This window comes from Aotus nancymaae, unplaced genomic scaffold (genome assembly GCF_030222135.1).
Source record: "Aotus nancymaae isolate 86718 unplaced genomic scaffold, 86718_ANA_hifiasm-v0.15.2.pri h1tg000115l, whole genome shotgun sequence".
In the NCBI taxonomy this organism is placed as follows: domain Eukaryota; kingdom Metazoa; phylum Chordata; class Mammalia; order Primates; family Aotidae; genus Aotus; species Aotus nancymaae.
In genome coordinates, this window is record NW_026988530.1 from 10,480,329 (window position 1) to 10,498,312 (window position 17,984).

The following is a 17,984-nucleotide window of genomic DNA, read 5'->3' on the forward strand; positions in this document are numbered from 1 at the left end:
TTGGCCCCGAAGACTTAAAATATTCATAAGTCACTGTCAGAAACGTTTAGAGACCTGAACCACAAAGGGGCCCTTGTTATTGTTTCACAGTTTTTGCAAATAGAGTAAATTTGGGTGAGAGGATGGGAGGAAGGGAATCCTTCTTATACATGTAGATAGAGTTCATTTAGGAATCAGGAGAGGTGAGACCACAACCTGTAAGCCTAAGAATCAGCTGGGCCTCCTGGGAGGCCCTCAGCCTTCTTAGCCATAACCTGCATTCATGTTCCCAGGCCACAGCCTGGAGGTTTCCTGGTCTGTAGAACACTTACTCACTATTGGTGGGAGTGTAAATTAGTTCAACCATTGTGGAAGACAGCGTGGTGATTCCTCAAAGACCAAAAGACAGAAATACCATTCAACCCAGCCATCCCACTGCTGGCCATATACCCAAAGGAATAGAAATCATTCCATCATAAAGATACATGCATACATATGTTCATTGCAGCACTATTCATAATAGAAAAGACATGGAATCAATCTAGATGCCCATCAATGATAGACTGGATAAGGAAATTGTGGTACATGTACACCACGAAATACTATGCGGCCATGAAAAATAATGAGATCATGTCCTTTGCAGGGACATTGATAAAACTGGAAGCCATTATTCTTAGCAAACTGACACAGGGACAGAAAACCAAATACTACATGTTCTCACTTTTAAGTAGGAAGTAAATGATGAGAACACATGACACATAGAGGGGAACAGCACACACTAGGGCCTATGAGAGGGTAGAGGGTGGGAGGAAGAGGGAGAGAGAGGATCGAGAGAAATAATGAATGAGAACTAGGCTTAATATCTGGGTTATGAAATAATCTGTACAACAAACTCCCATGATGCAAATTTACTTGTATAACAAATCTGCACATGTACCCCTGGACTTAAAATAAAACTTAAAAACCAAAGAATGGACTATAGAACGAATTGCCATACCAATTGTATGCTAGGGGTAGAACTTCACTGCTGTGATTTTTTTTCCCCTTTTTCCCCAAGGTGTGATTAATTCTGACAGTTCTATAGTCAAAATGTTTCTTCTGTCCTTGCCATCCTCTCGATCCTCACTTACTAGCTCTGAGTTGATTCAGGTCCTTGCCATTTGTTATCTGGGATTCTCTAGAGTCTTTCTCATGTGTAATTTCTTGTTCCAGGTTTACCTCTTCCAATGTTATTGACATACAGTTGCTGGTCTGATTGTTCTGTTATGGGATTCTTGGGGTGTTGCTTTTCTGGCTAAAAACCTCTGTGGCCAGTGGCACCTTTGCTGTACCCAGCCAGGCATGCCAGCTGTAGAGAGGCTGGCAGCTCCAGGCACTGGCATAGGCACCAGCTTCCTGTGTGGCTGCAGCTGGACCAGGAGTACTGCAAGCAGCTTCCATGGCTGGTACTGGGGAACATGGTGGTGCCCAGAGATGCCAGGAACTGCAGGGCCCCAAAGAGGGTATCACAGCCCTGGCTTGGGGAGCTCCTAGGTCTGGGCTCCTCTAAATGCTGCAGCTTTTCTCTCCTTCTCTCTTCTCTCCTTCTTGTCACCCATAATGTGGCAAGCAAGGGCAATGTGGCAAGTGTTTTAGCCCTGTTTGTGTTACAGCTCTTTTAGCCTTGCCATTTGGTGGGTTGCAAGTTCTAGTCCTGCATCCAGGAAGAATGAGGTACACAGACAAGTGGAGGGTGAGCAAGGTGAAGAAGAACATTATTGACCAATGGAACAGCTCAGAGGAGAATTGCAGTGGATAGCTTCTCTCTGGAAGTGGGGGGTCCCAATGAGTATTGAGCTTGTAGCAGAGGGAGACCCTGGAGTGGGTTGCTCCTTTTTGCAGCTGGTCATCCTGTCAAGTCCTCAGTTCTCAACTAAGAAGAGGTCCTGGAGTGGGTAGCTCCTCTCCACAGCTGGTGATCCTGACATCTGCTCATCTCTCAGCAGAGAGGAGACACTGGAGTAGGTAACTCCTCTCTGCAGCTAGTCATCTGTTGAGTCAAGTCTGGCTGAGTCTGAGGTTTTTATGGGCTTCAGAGGGGAGGAAGCGTGTGCTGATTGGTCCATGGGAGGTCATGGGCAGGCCCAGAAAAAGCACCGTAAGTTCTCGCTTCAGTCCACAGGACTGGCAACGCAGCCCCTAGATTTCAAGCCCCAGCTTGAAGGTGGGACTTCAGGTAGGCACTTTAGCATGGCATTCAAGGGTCACCGTGATTTGTTCCCTGCCTACCTCTGTGGCGTCATCATCATTACCTGCCACTCCTCTCTGGTGAGTCTCTATCTCACCAGAGTTCTCCTTGCATGAATCGCTTTCCACCACCTGAGTCTATGTACTAGGCACTGCATCTACCTGGTGGGCCTTCCTTTCTGTTAGCTCATATATCTGTTCATTTGCCCCACGTCTTTTGTTTTAAATCATTCTTCTCTCTGAAGTTGATAATGATTCCCTCAGATAGATTTATTACCCTTTGTCTTTTGTTCTCATTCCACTTTGAATCATTGAAGCATTTGGATCAGTGATAACACCACATTGCAGTTGTCTTCATATCTTCATTTGGGAGTTCTCTTACAAGAGTTGTGCATATTCTTCTTGGAGTCCCCCCATACTAGCATATTGCCTGGCACATAGTAATAGTGCTTCATAAATACTTTTGAGAGAATAATGAAACCTCCCCTCCGCATTGTCTTAGTCCATAACAAATTGCCATAGACTACGTGGCTTCTAAACAGAAATGTATTTCTCACAGTTCTGGAGGCTAGTAAGTCCAAGATCAAGGTGTCAGCAGAGCTGCTGTCTGGTGAGGCCCTGCTTCCTGGTTCATAGAGAGCTGTCCTTTCTGTGTTCTTATAGGGTGAAAGGGTGAGGGATCTCTCTGGAGCCTCTTTTATAAGGTTGCTAATCCCATTCATAAAAAATCTGTCTTCTTGACCTAATCACCTCCCAAAGACCCCACCTTCTGATATCACACATGGAGATTAGGTTTTCAACATATGAATTTGTTTTGAGGGGGACACAAACTTTCAGTCTGTAACAGCATTGAAATGACTTCCATAGCCCTTCTAATTCAAACATTTCATAAAGACTAGGGCAAACTCCCTGTTGGTTCCACTCCTGCTTTTATCTTCTTTCTGCTTGTTGTGCATATTTTTTGGACATAGGAGAAGGGAAAAGGATCTGGGAGAGAGAAGTTGGAGCTCCAGGTTGTCTTGGCAACTGATTCTCTTTAGTCTTTTTTCGGGACTAGGAACTACATTTCAAGTTGAATGTGTAATGAACTATATGGGCCATGAAAATAAAGAATATTGATTGCTATAATCAGTTTCTCTCTTGGACCCAGTCATGAAGGGTCTCTGCTCTCAGCATGGATATTTAAAGTACCCTTTTCTGTCTGGGACCCTCTTTATAAGACCAGAGTTAGTGGGATCAGGGGATGTGCCAACTCCTTCTAGACTGTGCCACACACCGACCTCCTTTGCTTTTCCACTGTGCTCTGGCCACTGCTCAAGAGAGATTCAGGAGCAGAAGTTGTCCTGAGAAGAACTGGATATCTGTTACAGCATGAAGGAGGAGAAATCATGCAGAGAAAAGGAAGAAAATACAGGGGATTTTTGCTGGTGAAGGACCATGACTTCTAGATGGAATAGTGGAAGTGCCTGTGAGGAAGGGGAGACCAAGTCAGGATTGATGGAGCTACTGTCAACATTGGATGACAAAGGGAAATCTGGGGGCCTTAGTCTTCTTGTGGTAACAAAATATGACCTAAAAGTTTTCTTTTGAAAATAATAGCATTAAAAAAAACGAGAAGAGGGCTGGAAAACTGGAAGGAATGCTAATGGATAGGCCCGAATATATTAACTTCCTGAAGAAGCTGAAGACTGTGAAAATCTCTGAGGGCCGCACATATGCTGATGTCAGCGCCCTACACAGTGAGATCACCGAGGAGAATGGCTTGGTACGTCAGACAATTATTAATAGAATACTTTACAGTTGTGATGCTTTATCATAGTGATCATTTGAACACGGAAATGACTTGTGCAATACCTTTGAAATAGGATTATCTCTGTATGTTTTTTGCTTTACAATGATTGTCTCAATTTAATGTGCTAAAGTTGTCTAGGTGACTCTTCCTTGCTCAGTATGAATATCAGCCTCTTATTTTATTTCACTCTATTATCCTGCATTAGTTTATAGCTTGATTGTAGAACTCAATTCAATATGATGTATTTTAATGCTGGTCACATTTGAGTATGTGTGACACATTATATTTTAAATAATGTCAACTGAAAGTTTCAATTTCAGAGACATTCTATATAACATTCAAAACATCTCATTAAGCAAATATTGAAATACCCAAGGATGGTATGGCATTAAACATTATTTATTATGCAAGCAATTTATGTTCATTGCCAAAACACTTGAAAATAGAAAATAAAAATAAAAATAAATGTAATGTCACAGCTCAGAGAGACTCACTGTTCTCTCAGATCTTTTTTCCTGTGGCCTGTAGTTACAAACATGTCCACACTCACATAGACATTCTGTGTATTTATTTGTTAATAAAATAAGGCCATATTATATACAAATTAGTCTGCAATCTTCTTTCCTCCCTTACCTGTTTATTTCTTGCCAGCAACAATAGCGCTACATTATTATCTGAATAGCTGCATACTGTATATTTCTGTGGGTGACTGACTTATGTAACCAGTTTTCTTACTCCAGGCTGCATGGGCTATCTTATTATTTTTTCTTGTTCTTATAATACGATTTTACCTTTGACATCTTTGCCAGCTGCTGGATTTCCTCCTGAGAATAAATTCTTAGAAGTGAGGCTGTGAGAGTATGCACATTTTAAGGGGTTTGGATATAACTTGTGAGTGGTTCACAGTGAGAAGTAAGAATTCTCGGATCATCTGGAGTAGAGAACATGCTCTGCCTTCTTGGAGAAGTCTCTCTCTCTCTCTCTTTGCGTGTCTCTTCTCTGAGGGATTCTGTTCGCAAAAATGGGCAGATTGTTTCTGTAGCTATGAAACATGTAGGTTCAGGGTCAGAGGGCAGCCTCACTGTGTGCAAGGTGTCAGTGATTTGTTCATGAAAATGTCTTTTGATTCTGGTTGAACTTGAAATTAAATAAAATACATGATCAATTGTTTCACACTCCTTTCTTGTTTTAGACTTTGAATACAGTATTAAAACGAGTGCAATTAACGAGAAAAGGTGAAGAACTGATGACTTTAGCACAAAGGGGGATTGGATATCATCACAGCGCCATGCATTTTAAAGGAAAAGAGTTAGTTGAGATACTCTTTGCAAAAGGGCTTATTAGGGTAGGTACATTTCTTTGCATTTATAAAATAATGTGGTGCATATATGGTGCTGAATACCAGTAAAAGGTAAAAAATTATACCAGTTGTTTTAAAAAGTTGTAATAAAAGACATCTAACCAGTGTCTTTTAATTACAACTCACTGAACTGCTTCTCCATCTTTCCCATTTATTAAACGGGTTTAAAAACTATTTCTACACTGAAAAATAATATTTATAATGAAGTAGTACAGCTATTATGTAACCCTTTACCCTTCAACACTTAGTATCTAGGACATAGCTCTTAAAATTTTACCCTAGAGATTTCTTAAGGATATTGATACTTTTAGTATAAATGACTACACTTTTAGTCAGACTATTTTCCAATGTCATAACTCATCTAAGAGAAAGACATTTCTTTTTTAAGAACTGGAAAAGCTTGCACTAGACTAACATGTTCTAGACAGAGTTGATAGATGTAACACCTCCAAAGGAAGTTGGAAGAGGGTAAGGAGATCTTCATGGCTCGTAGTTAGATGCTTGTTAACTTTTTGTTAGTATGTTTCAGAAGCTTGGAACATTCTCTTTCTATGTGGGGATAGCCTCCGTAAATTCACTAAGAATGTTCATGTAATTACCTAGTCAGTTTTCTTTAGGGGGATTTGGAGAAACAAGCACCAGCTTTATAGCTTGGTTGCGCATATGCTTGTGTGTGTCTGTGTGTGAAGAGTTGTGTAGAAGTGTAGTCATCATGCTATTCAGGGTGTTTATTTTTGTAATCTTAAGAAGAGTGAGGAATATTAGATATCAAAAGTTGTTTCCTGCTGTTTATAAAAACAAAATCTGCTCAGTTTTCATATAGGTATAATTTTATTTGTCATTAAAATGGGCAAATAACCAGAAAAAAAGTTTTCATAAAGGTTATTAATTACGGGCAAAGATCACATCAATTTTGTTTATCACACTCAATATTGTAGACCTTGTCACATAGTAGTGGCTCAGTAAAATGTAATGAGTGAGTAAATCAGTGAAAAAATAAATGAATGAATGAATAGCCAGATCACTATAAAAGTGTTATTCTGAAAATGTGGGAGCTTGCATTTAAAAAAAAAGAACAGTTTTTTTTAAAATGACACTTGTTGTAGCTAAATTCTAAAGTTTAGTGATTTGAGCCTTTCTATCCTTTTTATTGATGAACTTTTAAAGATGAACAAATAGTGGGTTGAATTTGGATAGGTTTATAAATATCAATTAGAAAGTATTTGTGCTTACTCTTTGTCATTAAATAATTAAAGTAATTATGGCACAGGTTAATATCAATGTATTTAACAGGAAGAGAGAGCAGCTATATGCACCTAGCATTAAATAGGTGAGTGGACACATAACTAACATTAAGAAAGAAAGTAAGAAGGAAAATGTAACTTTATTATGCTTCAATTAATTAGATCAGTTATCTGTTTAGATAAAACCTTCATAAACAAACATGAGAATAAGAGAAGGTAGTTGTCCAGAGTATGTAAGTCAAAACATTATTACCCCATCTTAAGGAAAATTTGTATGCTGGTTGTTCATTCATTCCTGCATTGATTGGACACATATTTATTGTGCATCTAACTACGATGGTGCAGGAAGTCTTTTTGGACATTTATATAGAGATCAGAAAGAGTCTGCAAATACAGATTTGGGTGAAATGATTTTAGGGTGAGCAAATGTCAACAGGATGCTGAAGTAGCAGTGTTCTTTGAATAGTCAGGCAGTTGTAAGAACAGTGTGGCTAGTATGTTAATTTTAATGACGTGGTTTATCAGGCTCAAAGAGTTCTTCAGTCACTGGAGTGGAAAATAGATCTTGTGTCCTTACAGATATGCTATATTTTGAATTAACTCTTTTTTTTTTTCTAGGTAGTGACAGCTACTGAAACATTTGCCTTAGGGATCCACATGCCATGCAAATCTGTTGTTTTTGCTCAAGACTCAGTCTATCTGGATGCTTTAAATTACAGACAGGTAACTCTATGACTCTGTTACTCCCACTGCTGAAAGCTGGGTGTGAAATAATGAACCATGCGGCATTTGCATCTGGTATCGGGTTACAGTTTCTATTGTTCCTTTTACTTTCTATGAGGCATAACATTTTTGAATTGAGTGATCTTATATCTTGTTGTTTCATGTGTGATTTATGTTTCACTATTTTCTCACAGTTAGGGTTTATTGGCTTAATAATCTTAGTGTAGTTCCGTTTTTAGTGTAGTTTTTATATTTCTTGAGAAATATACAGCTGTGCTGATTCTGGATCCTTTATAGTGCTCCTTTATTTTTCTGGGAATATGTAAAATGGTCTGAAATTCCTTGTGTTAACTGTTTCCTTAAATATGCCTTTCTCTGTGTGTGGTACTTGTATTATCAATTCCTGAGTGTTTTGGGAATCCTGTTATTTAAATTAGGTAGGTTTTGACTTTCTTACTGCAAATTTGAGTATTTAGGGGTCATTGACCAACTATTTTCCAAATTCCAAAACTTTAATACAATTCACCTTCTTGGGGGTTTATGCTTTTTTAAAAAAACTTCATTATCATTTTAGTGGAATTTCTGGAGTAATAAATATTACTTGGAGGTCTCTAGATAACTTGTTAAAAATCGAGGATAAAAACGTGTCTGTATTATAAGGCCAGGAAGGAAAGGGAGATAAATGAAAAAAAAAACAAGGTTGAGAGTGAGAAAAATAAAAATAAAAGAGAAAGGCCATATAACAGAGATTTAGACACTATGACAAAATGTCATGCCTGAGCGTCTTCTCATTTCCTTATGTGACATCCTATCTGTGACATATCTTGTAAGTCAAAGGGAAGAAAAACCACCTCCTCTCTACACACGGCTAAAAAAAACTGTCAGTGATCTTTACCTAGTCTCAAAATATGAACAATAAATTATAAATTTTTTCATTGTGCTTATTCTTGAAATTTTCCTCTTTTCTTATTAAAATGTAGATCATGTGAACTCTCCTAGATTGGAATGTGAAGACTGTGATTTTACAGAGAAAATGAGTTTATATCTATTTCATGATTTTTTAGGATGTTGCTGTTTCAACCTTAAAAGCCGTATTTTTCTTTTCTCAAGTATAGTTATGGACCATATCACCTTTTGCAGGTGCTGTTATGAAAAACAGAAAGCCCCTGAGCTGGAATTTTTTATGTAGTGACCAAAGTTTGTCTTAAGGGACTTTTGTTTCCTTCAGAATTATAGTCTCCTTTTTTCTCCTCCTTGCCAAACTCTCTTGTTTGGAAGAAATCCAACATCATTTATTCACTGTGGACCGTAATGAGAATGAAACAACTTTGTTATCCTGCCCTGAGGACTTAGCATTATCTCCTAGGACAGAATAAAATATATTTTGTCTCTGGATGGATTTTGTTTGTTTCTCGAGGGTCAGGTGGCAGACCTTTCTGGGACTTATACCCTTGAACAACTGCCTCATCATCCCAAATGTCAGGCTGGCTCTGTTTAGGGAAATGCACTGATATCAGAAATGTATTTCCATGCCATTTCCATGTTATTTACAGTGTGTCTATAAGGATGTGTCTTACAATGAGAACCAGAAAATGTTAGTTCTACTGCTTGCACTTGAGACCACTTAATGTTAATCATACTCGAAGTATTTCATACAGTTCACTTTCGTCATGATTCTGTATCTACAGTCTTAATTTAGCTGTCATTATTTTGACTTCATGTCAGTGTTTTGACTTCTTCAGAAGTAAGCATTTACTATGTTTTATACTAATGTTTTAAAAAAGTAAATCTACCTGTAGATTTATGTTTCTCACGCAACATAAGTTATTATTTAGAAATAGAAAATTTAGTCTCCAAAGTTGGTTAGTCTCACTCACCGACTTCAGTGACTTTTGTCCATTGAATCAGAATCTTTTTCTTTCTCTAGATCTGTTTGAATACATGACATGAAGCTACGCATCTTCCATTTTTTTTAGTGCTTTCTTTTATAGAGGCATCTAGTCTCATGGGAGTGTGATTTTTCCTAGCACAGCAGATATTACAGAACCCTGAACTATGTATTTTATATTAGCTTTTTAAAGCGAAGAATACGCTTTACTGTATTAATTGAAAAAAATGATAGGGGTTTTCTGCTTACATGCCATTTTCTCCTTTTGGTCTTTCCATTTTCTGTCTTTTAAAAATATTTATGTATTCCTTGAAATGACATTTATTATAGTCAAATGTGTGTCGTGACCTGCTCCTAGGTATCTTCCTCATGTCACTCAATCTTCATGGGACTGTACTGCCTGTAAAATAAGGAGAATACTTGTTAGCTTCACCTCCCCGGCTTTTCTTCAATAATCAAGGAGAACAGATTACACAAGGCTGTGAATAGCGGGAAGCTGAGATGATAAGACTCATTGGAAGCAGCCACTGAGAAAGCTGCCTACCACAGTCTGCGTCTGGGCCCCAGTGAGTCACTTCTCTCTCATGAACAAAAACACATTCGCTGCCTTCCAAGGTCTCCAGAAGTCTCGCTATTGGCATAAGCCTGGGATTGCTCTAGTTATCAGAATGCCCCTTTTGCTGTCACAGTCTCTTGGTGTCCTTTCCTGGGCCTCTTCACCACCATGTCAGTGTTGTGACATTCAGACCAGCCTGTTGCCCTGCCTCTCTTTTGCTGAGAGTGCTCACCACCGACACTGGTGGCCTGGCTCAACTCTTGCCTCAGGTACCTATGTGCTAGGTCTTCACAGTGCTTCTGAAGGAATATGTGTAATGATTAATAGAGGAGCATCTGGTCCTAGATTCCCTAGGCTTGAATCTTTGCTTTACTCTTTACTAGCTGTGCAATCGCGGACAAGTTAGTTAATTTCTCGGGTGTCAGTTTCTCAATCTGTACAATGGTGACAATAATTATATTTCAGAAGGTGATTATGAGGACTAACTGAAAAGTGTACACCGCTCAGAACTGTGCCTGGCACATAGTAAGTGCCCAATGAATGCCAGCTGTTATTAGTAGGGCCCTTTGCATCCTGATCACCATGTGATTTTTAAAAAATATGTATATTTATTTCTTGTTCTTTCCTAGTGAGAACCTTCTGGCACAAATTGTTTTAGTAATTGACCTCTCATTTCTGTTATGCCTTGTTCATCAGGACCTCTGCTCTGCTTTTTCCTCTTAGAGACTTTTCCTTTTCTCCCCTGATTGAAATTCCAGCCCTTTTTATAAGGTTCTGATTGAACTGTTATTTGTTTTCTTTCAAGTTTTCTTTGATTTTCTTTGATTACTCCAGCTTTGGGGAAATGTGATTGTGCTTGTTCGGTCACATGCACTGTACTCTTGTAAATTCCATGAAGGAATTTGTATCCCTAATAGCAATTAGCATGGGAATGACAAGAGATGCTCACAGTGTTTGTGGAACTGATGATTTCTTCTGTGCAATGTGCATCCATCTATGCCCGGCTGCCATTTTCAGTTGTGGTATAATGGAAACCGTGATAATGGAAAATCTGTGGGCATGAGGTAATTATTGCCAAACAGATGTGAGACCTCAGGTGAGATATCTACTACACGGCGGGATCTTCCTTCACTATCTCCATCTCCAGAATGTCCATGATAATCACCACCCCACAGCCTTGGTAAGGGTTAAGTGAATAGGAAAAGACACATTGAAGGTCCTTATTAAACATTTCCTCCTTCATTTACTATGCACACTTTTTCACTCTGGAGCTCTTTAATGCCTTTCTCTCCTTTGCTTTTGATGCTTAATCTATTTCAAAAAGCATCCGATTACTCTCCTGCCATGGTGTCTCAGGTTTCTGTCTCACAATTTCTGTAGCAGCATCCTTCTTCCTTCATTCTTTACCCAGGATTATTATAAGAGTGTTAACAAAAGGACATGAGATCTGCAGAGGCAAAACAGAGTTTTATTTTCTGTAGAAAACAATCTGAAGATTGGAGAAACTCAGCTTTTACTGCAAGTGAAAGTGTGCTCTCCAAAGAACAAAAGGAGGGTTTGGCTTAACTAGGGAAAGTTCTCAGCCTTGTTTTCAATCAGATCCTTTTTTTTTTGCAAATGAAGGATTCAAGCTTCTTCAGCTCTGATTGGTTGAAATAGTTGACCCTGACTGAGTGGTTTCCAAGGTCCTAAACCAGAAGTTTTCATCAGATGTTTCTTTCAAACAGCTAGGAGTGGGGCTTTCCAACTACAGTTGATCTTGGCACCACCAACAGCAGCTAGTTTGGCTTGATTGTAGGAAGGAAGGTCCTTTGACACCTTTACAGCATCTTTCTGAGAACACAGCGTCCACAACCACTCCCTCACCCCACCATGGCTGCCTAGTTCTGTTTTAACTTTGAGCACCTCAGCCATAGGAGTCCGTTCTATCTGTTGGCCAGGGACATTCTTTAACAACAGTCCTCCTGGTTCTCATTTGCCTGTATTCTATTCTGTGCTACAGATGATAGATAGCATAGTTTCTTCATGTCATCTCTGATGAGGGAATATTGATGGTTAATTCTACTCTAGGATGAAATATAGCAGTGTTGGCAATATTCCAGCCCTGTATCAACAAGATCCCTTTGCTCTCTATCTAAAATATGTATGTTCTCATGCTCATGAGGATTTGTCCTAATCAATCTAATCTTCTTACTGTTTCCAACCATCTTTCTAATCTCTGTCTTCTTGCTTTCTTCTCTGCAGTCATTTTTTTGCATGGGTTGTCTACCCTGTAATCTTTAGGAATAGAATTTTTAGGATTCCAGAGGCAGGCTCACATGGTCCCTGAGGACTTTGATTAAAAAATGTCAAGGATTGGTTGATTCTGTTACTTCTCGGTTATTGGATTGTGGCTACATGGCTTAGGTTCTCTGCGCTCAGTTTTCTTATCTTTGTTCTTTTTTTTTTTCGACATCACACTGGAAGTCCTGCTTTATTTTTAAATGAGGCTGACAATACTCTCTACCTCACCAGATTATTACAAAGACTGCCTGAAACTAATTTATATAAAGGGCCTAGCACATACTAAGCATTGAATAAATGGCTGTTATTTCTTCTACAAAGAGTTGGTCCTTGACATACCTCTTCCACGAAGCCTTTCAAAATGTCATCTCGTTCAATAATTATACTTTATTTGTATCTCAAGGAGCTTAGGCACACTTTTTAACTTTCATTACTTTTAACTCTGTTTGTTAAAAGAGTTAGAGAAAATGGCTTAAATAGGGAACGGTTCCAAGTGTGGTTGGAACTCCCCACATCTAGCTGTTTGAAAGAAACATCTGACAGATTCTTCTGCTTTGGAGCTTGAAACCACCCAGTCCCAGTCAGAGCTCAAGTATTCCAACCAATGAGAACAGAAGAAGTCTGAATCCTTCATTTGCAAAAAAGCATCTGATTGAAAATAGGGCTGAGAAGTTTCCCTATTTAAGCCACTCTCTAGTTCTATTCCCCCCCCCACTTTCTGTGTGTGTGTGTGTGTGTGTGTGTGTGTGTGTGTGTGGTGAGAAAGAGTGGGAGTATATGGACTGTAAGCTCCTTGAGAGCAGGTTTCATTTGTAAATTTCTTTTACATATCATTGTGCAATGCCCAGTACAGTTGTCTGCATGATAGGGATACCTGTTAATGACACTGCCTCTGAATATGAGGAAGAACACACACTGCTTTTTCTATTCTCTCACTCTGTAATAATCACTACAATCAACACAGAAGACTTCAGTGACTAAATGTTTGGGGATTTCTGCCCACCACCAAGTGAGCAGTCAGTTCTGCAGCTCAATTCAATTTCACATTACCTACCTGAAGATAGTGTCGGATTCCACACACTGAGGGCTCAGTTCCCAAGACGGCCAACTCTTCAGATACCAGTCACAAGTCTGGTTCTCTGGAACTTACGACCAACTGGCTTCAAGTTGGGGTTCCCATGACCCCCTCTTTGGGTTCAATTAATTTGCTAGAGTGGCTCATCAAACTCAGAAACACTTATATTTATCAGTTTATTATGAAGGATGTTATAAAGGATACAGAAGAGCTGTGAGGGCAAGGTATGGGGCCAGGAGCTTCCATGCCCTTTTGAGGGCATACCACCCTCCAGGAACCTCCATGTATTCAGCTGTCTGGAAGCTCTTTGAGACAGTCCTTTTAGGTTTTTATGAAAATGTCATGACACATGCCTGATGAATTGGCCATTGGTGATCACCTTAACCTTTAACCCTTCTCCCTCCCCTGGAAATTGCAAGAAGGGGCTGAAAGTCTCAGTCCTCTAATCATGCCTTGGTCTTTATGGTGACCAATCCCTATCCCAAAGCTGCCTAGAGACTGCTAGCCATCAGCCAACTCATTAACATACAAAGATACTGGAGAGTCCAAGGATTTTAAGAGTTATATGCCAGCAAAGTGGGCCAAAGACCAAATATATATCACAATGCCTCCCTCATTATCTCTTTTGTCCAGCCACACTGTATTTTTTAAGTGCCATATTAACATGGATTAGTTTCAGGACTAAATGCACAGTTTATCACAATCCAGGATAACAAGTGTAAAGTCGTAGATCTTTTGAATTCCTAGGAAATTATTTGAGGAGGTTTTACACTGTGATCCTTTGCTGCTTCCAGATGTCTGGTCGTGCTGGAAGAAGAGGTCAAGACCTGCTTGGAGATGTCTATTTCTTTGATATCCCATTGCCCAAAATAAAAAGACTCATTGCATCCAATGTTCCTGAGCTGAGAGGGCAGTTTCCTCTCAGCATAACCCTAGTCCTGCGACTCATGCTGCTGGCTTCCAAGAAAGATGACCCAGAGGATGCCAAGGCAAAGGTACCGTGCTGGACCCTGCCTGAGGTTCAGTCTTCATCACTGGCCTGGCTGTAGTCAGGTCTGCTGCTCTTTTAGAAGTCTGTGGTGAGAAGGAAAATAAACTTTCTTTTCGGATTTTTTTTTTGGAGACAGGGTCTCACTGTGTCACCTAGGCTGGAGTGCAGTGGTGCAATCATGGTTTACTGCAGCCTTAATCACCTGGTCTCAAGTGATTCTCCCCACTCAGCATCCCGAGTAGCTGGGACTACAGGTGTATACCACTGGGCCCAGCTAATTTTTATTTTGTTTTTTTGTAGAGATGAGGTCTCACTATGTTGCCCAGGCTGGTCTCAAACTCCTGGGCTGAAGTAGTCCACCCACTGTATTAGTCAGGGTTCTCTAGAGGGACAGAACTAATAGGATACACATATATATGTGTGTGTGTGTGTGTGTGTGTGTGTATGTATATGTGTGTGTGTGTGTATATGTATATAAAGGGGAGTTTATTAAGTATTTTAACTCACATGATCACAAGGACCCTCAATAGGCCATGTGCAAGGAAGACAGTCTGAGTCCCAAAACGAAAGAACATGGAGTCCAGTGTAGGCTGGGAGGCTAGGCCAGGGTAGCCTTTTCACATTTTTCTGCCTGCTTTATTTTCTAGCCGTGCTGGCAGCTGATTAGATGGTGCCCACCCAGATTAAGGGTGGGTCTGCCTTTCTCAGCCCACTGACTCAAATATTAATCTCCTTTGGCAACACCCTCACAGACACACCCAAGATCAGTACTTCGCATCCTTCAATCCAATCAAGTTGACACTCAGTGTTTGCCATCACACTGGCCTTAGCCTCCCAAAATGTTGGGATTAGAGGTGTGAGCCACCGCGCCTGGCCAAGAAACTTTTTATCTGAGGAATGTGAGTGCCCTTTATTATCAGGCCCAGAGAGGCACTGGAATGTGAAAGGGTGTAACAGCAGTCACATCTCACTCCCCTCTTGAGCTGAATAATTACCTCTTGAAGCCACTTGCTCTGTGGGCTCTAGGCTAACTGACATGAAGTAGCCATAAAACACCATACATTGGACACCATACCTCATTCCCTGTAGTTCAACAATGTATAGCCAATCACAAATCAATGTTATTTCCGTAAGACTATGAGAACTCCTGTCAAAAAAACTTTTTATCAGCCCACTTCTCGTCCCCTTTTGCCTTTAAAAATCTGCTTGTAACAAAAGCTGAACTGAAAACTTCCCGGGACAACTTGGAAGTGTGTCTGTCCCAGACAGCTATCCTCAACTTTGGCCCAAATGAACTCTCTCTATGAATTTTGCCTCAGTATTTTTTAGGTCAACAGTAACAATAACTCTTGAGTTTCATCACTCTTTTAATGCTTTGTATTTTTTTGATTATTATATGTTTATTCAGGACAGAAAAAAATAATTAGTTTTGTTTTACCACGAAAGACCATAAGGCATTAAGAATTACCAGGGCTATTTTAATGTGTGAAAAGCAATATAGTATAGTGGTTGAATATTGGCTATAGATTTATAAAGGTCTGGAATAGATCCATGGTTCAATTATTTACTGACTATTTAACTTTAGGAAAGGCAATTACATTTTCCTAAACCTCCGAACTATCAGCTATAAAATGGCAATAACAACCACTATAGATTGTAGTTAAATTAAATGAACTAATTAATGCAAGTCAAGGACTTCTTAGCATCATATTCAATTAGTAGTAAACATATAAACGCTAGCTACTATCATTGGTAGTTTCAGGTCTTATGATTTTAGGTTTAGGTTTTTTGTTTTTCTTTAGTGTTCTTTAAAGAGAAGAATGGGAAAAGCACTTTGCTAACTTTATATGTTATTGTTTACTTTTTCCTTTATAAAGGAGATCAAATATGAGCAAACAGTGATAATATAAATTAGTATATATTGTGGTAAAACAGATTTGCATCTACCTTAAATTCTGTTATGTCGTCAGCATTTGCTACTTAATTAATTGGATAAATAAGAAATGTCTACATTAAAGCATTATTAGAAGAATTGTAATTGAAATGAAAGGTTGAATTTGTTCTCAAATGTATCATTCTTAATTCCAGATAAGAATGAGGAAACAGTATTGCTGTATTAAAAATAAAAATTATATTTTAAATATAAAATAACCTGTTTATAAAAGACTATTTGGAAACATAGAAAAGCTCAAAGGAGGAAAAATAACCCATACTTAGTTCCACTACTCCAAGGAAACTGCTTTATTATTTTGGTATATTTCTTCCAGTCTTTTCTACTTAAATGTGGGTGACTGTTTTTTAAAAAATGGATGCAGGTATATTGAATTAGATATCAGAATTTGGTAAATTTGCCTGAGGTTTTCAATCAGAACAATTTTGAGAGGCATATTGAGGAATATACAATTCACATTAAAATTTAAATTTAATTAAATGTCACTGTAAGGTTACCAAGTTTTCCATATTCTTATATATTCATTATGATGGCCAGTTACATCAGATTCCACTTTCCAAGAGGAAGAGTCTTCCCAGAACCCTGTAATGAGTCAAGTGTGTGCCTGCTGAACACCCAGTTCTATGTAAAAGTGGCCCCATTCTTGAGCTCTTAATTTTGATTAATCTCCCAGGAAGAGAGAGTAGTACACTTTCAAGGTTTTAGTTGTTGTTTTTTATATAATAAAGTTTATGACGGTGGGATATTTACTGGGCTCCTCCATATTTGAGGAGATGGTTTTGTTTTTTTTTGTAGTAAGGACAATTTAACTAGGCATAAATTTACTGGATTTGAGGCATTCGTCTTCAAAATTGTTGATGCTTCATTTTCTTTGGCTTCTACTATTGTAGAGATATAATTTGTGGCCCTACTGATTGCTGTTTTCTTGTAGGCCACCTGACTTCTTCTGCCCATATATATGGATCCTTTTCTTTATTTTTATATGTTACTTTTTTAGGAGAAGTTTCTAGTTATAGTTTTTTGTAAATTGATAGTGTTTATCACATGCAGAACCTTTTCAGTTTATCACATTCAAGTTGTTTTTGAAGTAAGAAGTATATTTATTAAATTAGATTTTTAATTTAGTTTCTATTTTAATTGCTTTGATTTCTTTATTAGAAAAAGTTTCACTGGCTGGGTATGGTAGCATATACTTGTAGTCCCAGCTATTTGGGAGGCTGAGGCAGGAGGATCACTTGAGTCCAGGAGTTTGAGGTTGCAGTGAGCTATGATCTCCTGCACTCCAGCCTGTGATGGGAGGGAATGCTGCAAAGGTTTCTGAAATGCCTTTGAGGCCTTTTCCAGTTGTCTTGGCTATCAGCATTTGCCTTCCTTTTGGTTGTACAAATATATGCAGGCTGCTTGAATTCCTTCCCAGAAAATAGGCTTTTCTGTCACATGGCTAAGCTGAAAATGTTAAGACTTTTACACTCTGCTTCCCTTTCAAATACAAGCTCCAGTTTCAGGTCATTTCTTTGCTAATGCATAGGCGCATAGATTGGTGGAAGCAGCCAGGCTACATCTTGAACACTTTACTGCTTAGAAATTTATTTCTGCCACATACTCTAAGTCATCTCTTTCAAGTTCAAAGTTCTCCAAATACCTACAGCGGGGGCACAATGCAGCTAACCTCTTTGCTAATACTGAACAAAGTGACCTTTGCTCCAATTTCAATAAGTTCTTCACCTTCATCTTCATCTAGACCTCATCAGCCTGGACTTCACTGTCCATATTACTGTCGGCATTTTGGTCACAATAGTTTAACAAGTCTCTAGCATGTTCCAAACTTTTCTTCATCTTCCTGTCTTCTTCTGAGCCCTCCATAAAATTCCAGCCTCTGTTCACTACCCAGTTGCAAAATTGTTTCCACATTTTCA

The 17,984-nt window shown here is 39.0% G+C and overlaps 1 protein-coding gene across 10 annotated transcripts in view; it reads left to right on the top strand.

Annotated features, from left to right (window-relative positions):
- Positions 1–17,984, top strand: part of DDX60L (DExD/H-box 60 like) — a 124,757-nt gene that overhangs the window by 87,340 nt on the left and 19,433 nt on the right. For 7 of the 10 annotated variants that reach the window (XM_064371006.1, XM_064371008.1, XM_064371009.1 and 4 more), the window contains 4 exons: positions 3,805–3,970; positions 5,190–5,342; positions 7,220–7,324; positions 13,921–14,121. In XM_064371006.1, the coding sequence (XP_064227076.1) occupies positions 3,805–3,970; positions 5,190–5,342; positions 7,220–7,324; positions 13,921–14,121 (625 nt within the window). Of the gene's footprint in view, positions 1–3,524; positions 3,971–5,189; positions 5,343–7,219; positions 7,325–9,570; positions 9,776–13,920; positions 14,122–17,984 lie in introns of those variants that run through there. The other 3 variants (XM_064371012.1, XM_064371015.1, XM_064371014.1) reach the window with 3 other exon arrangements.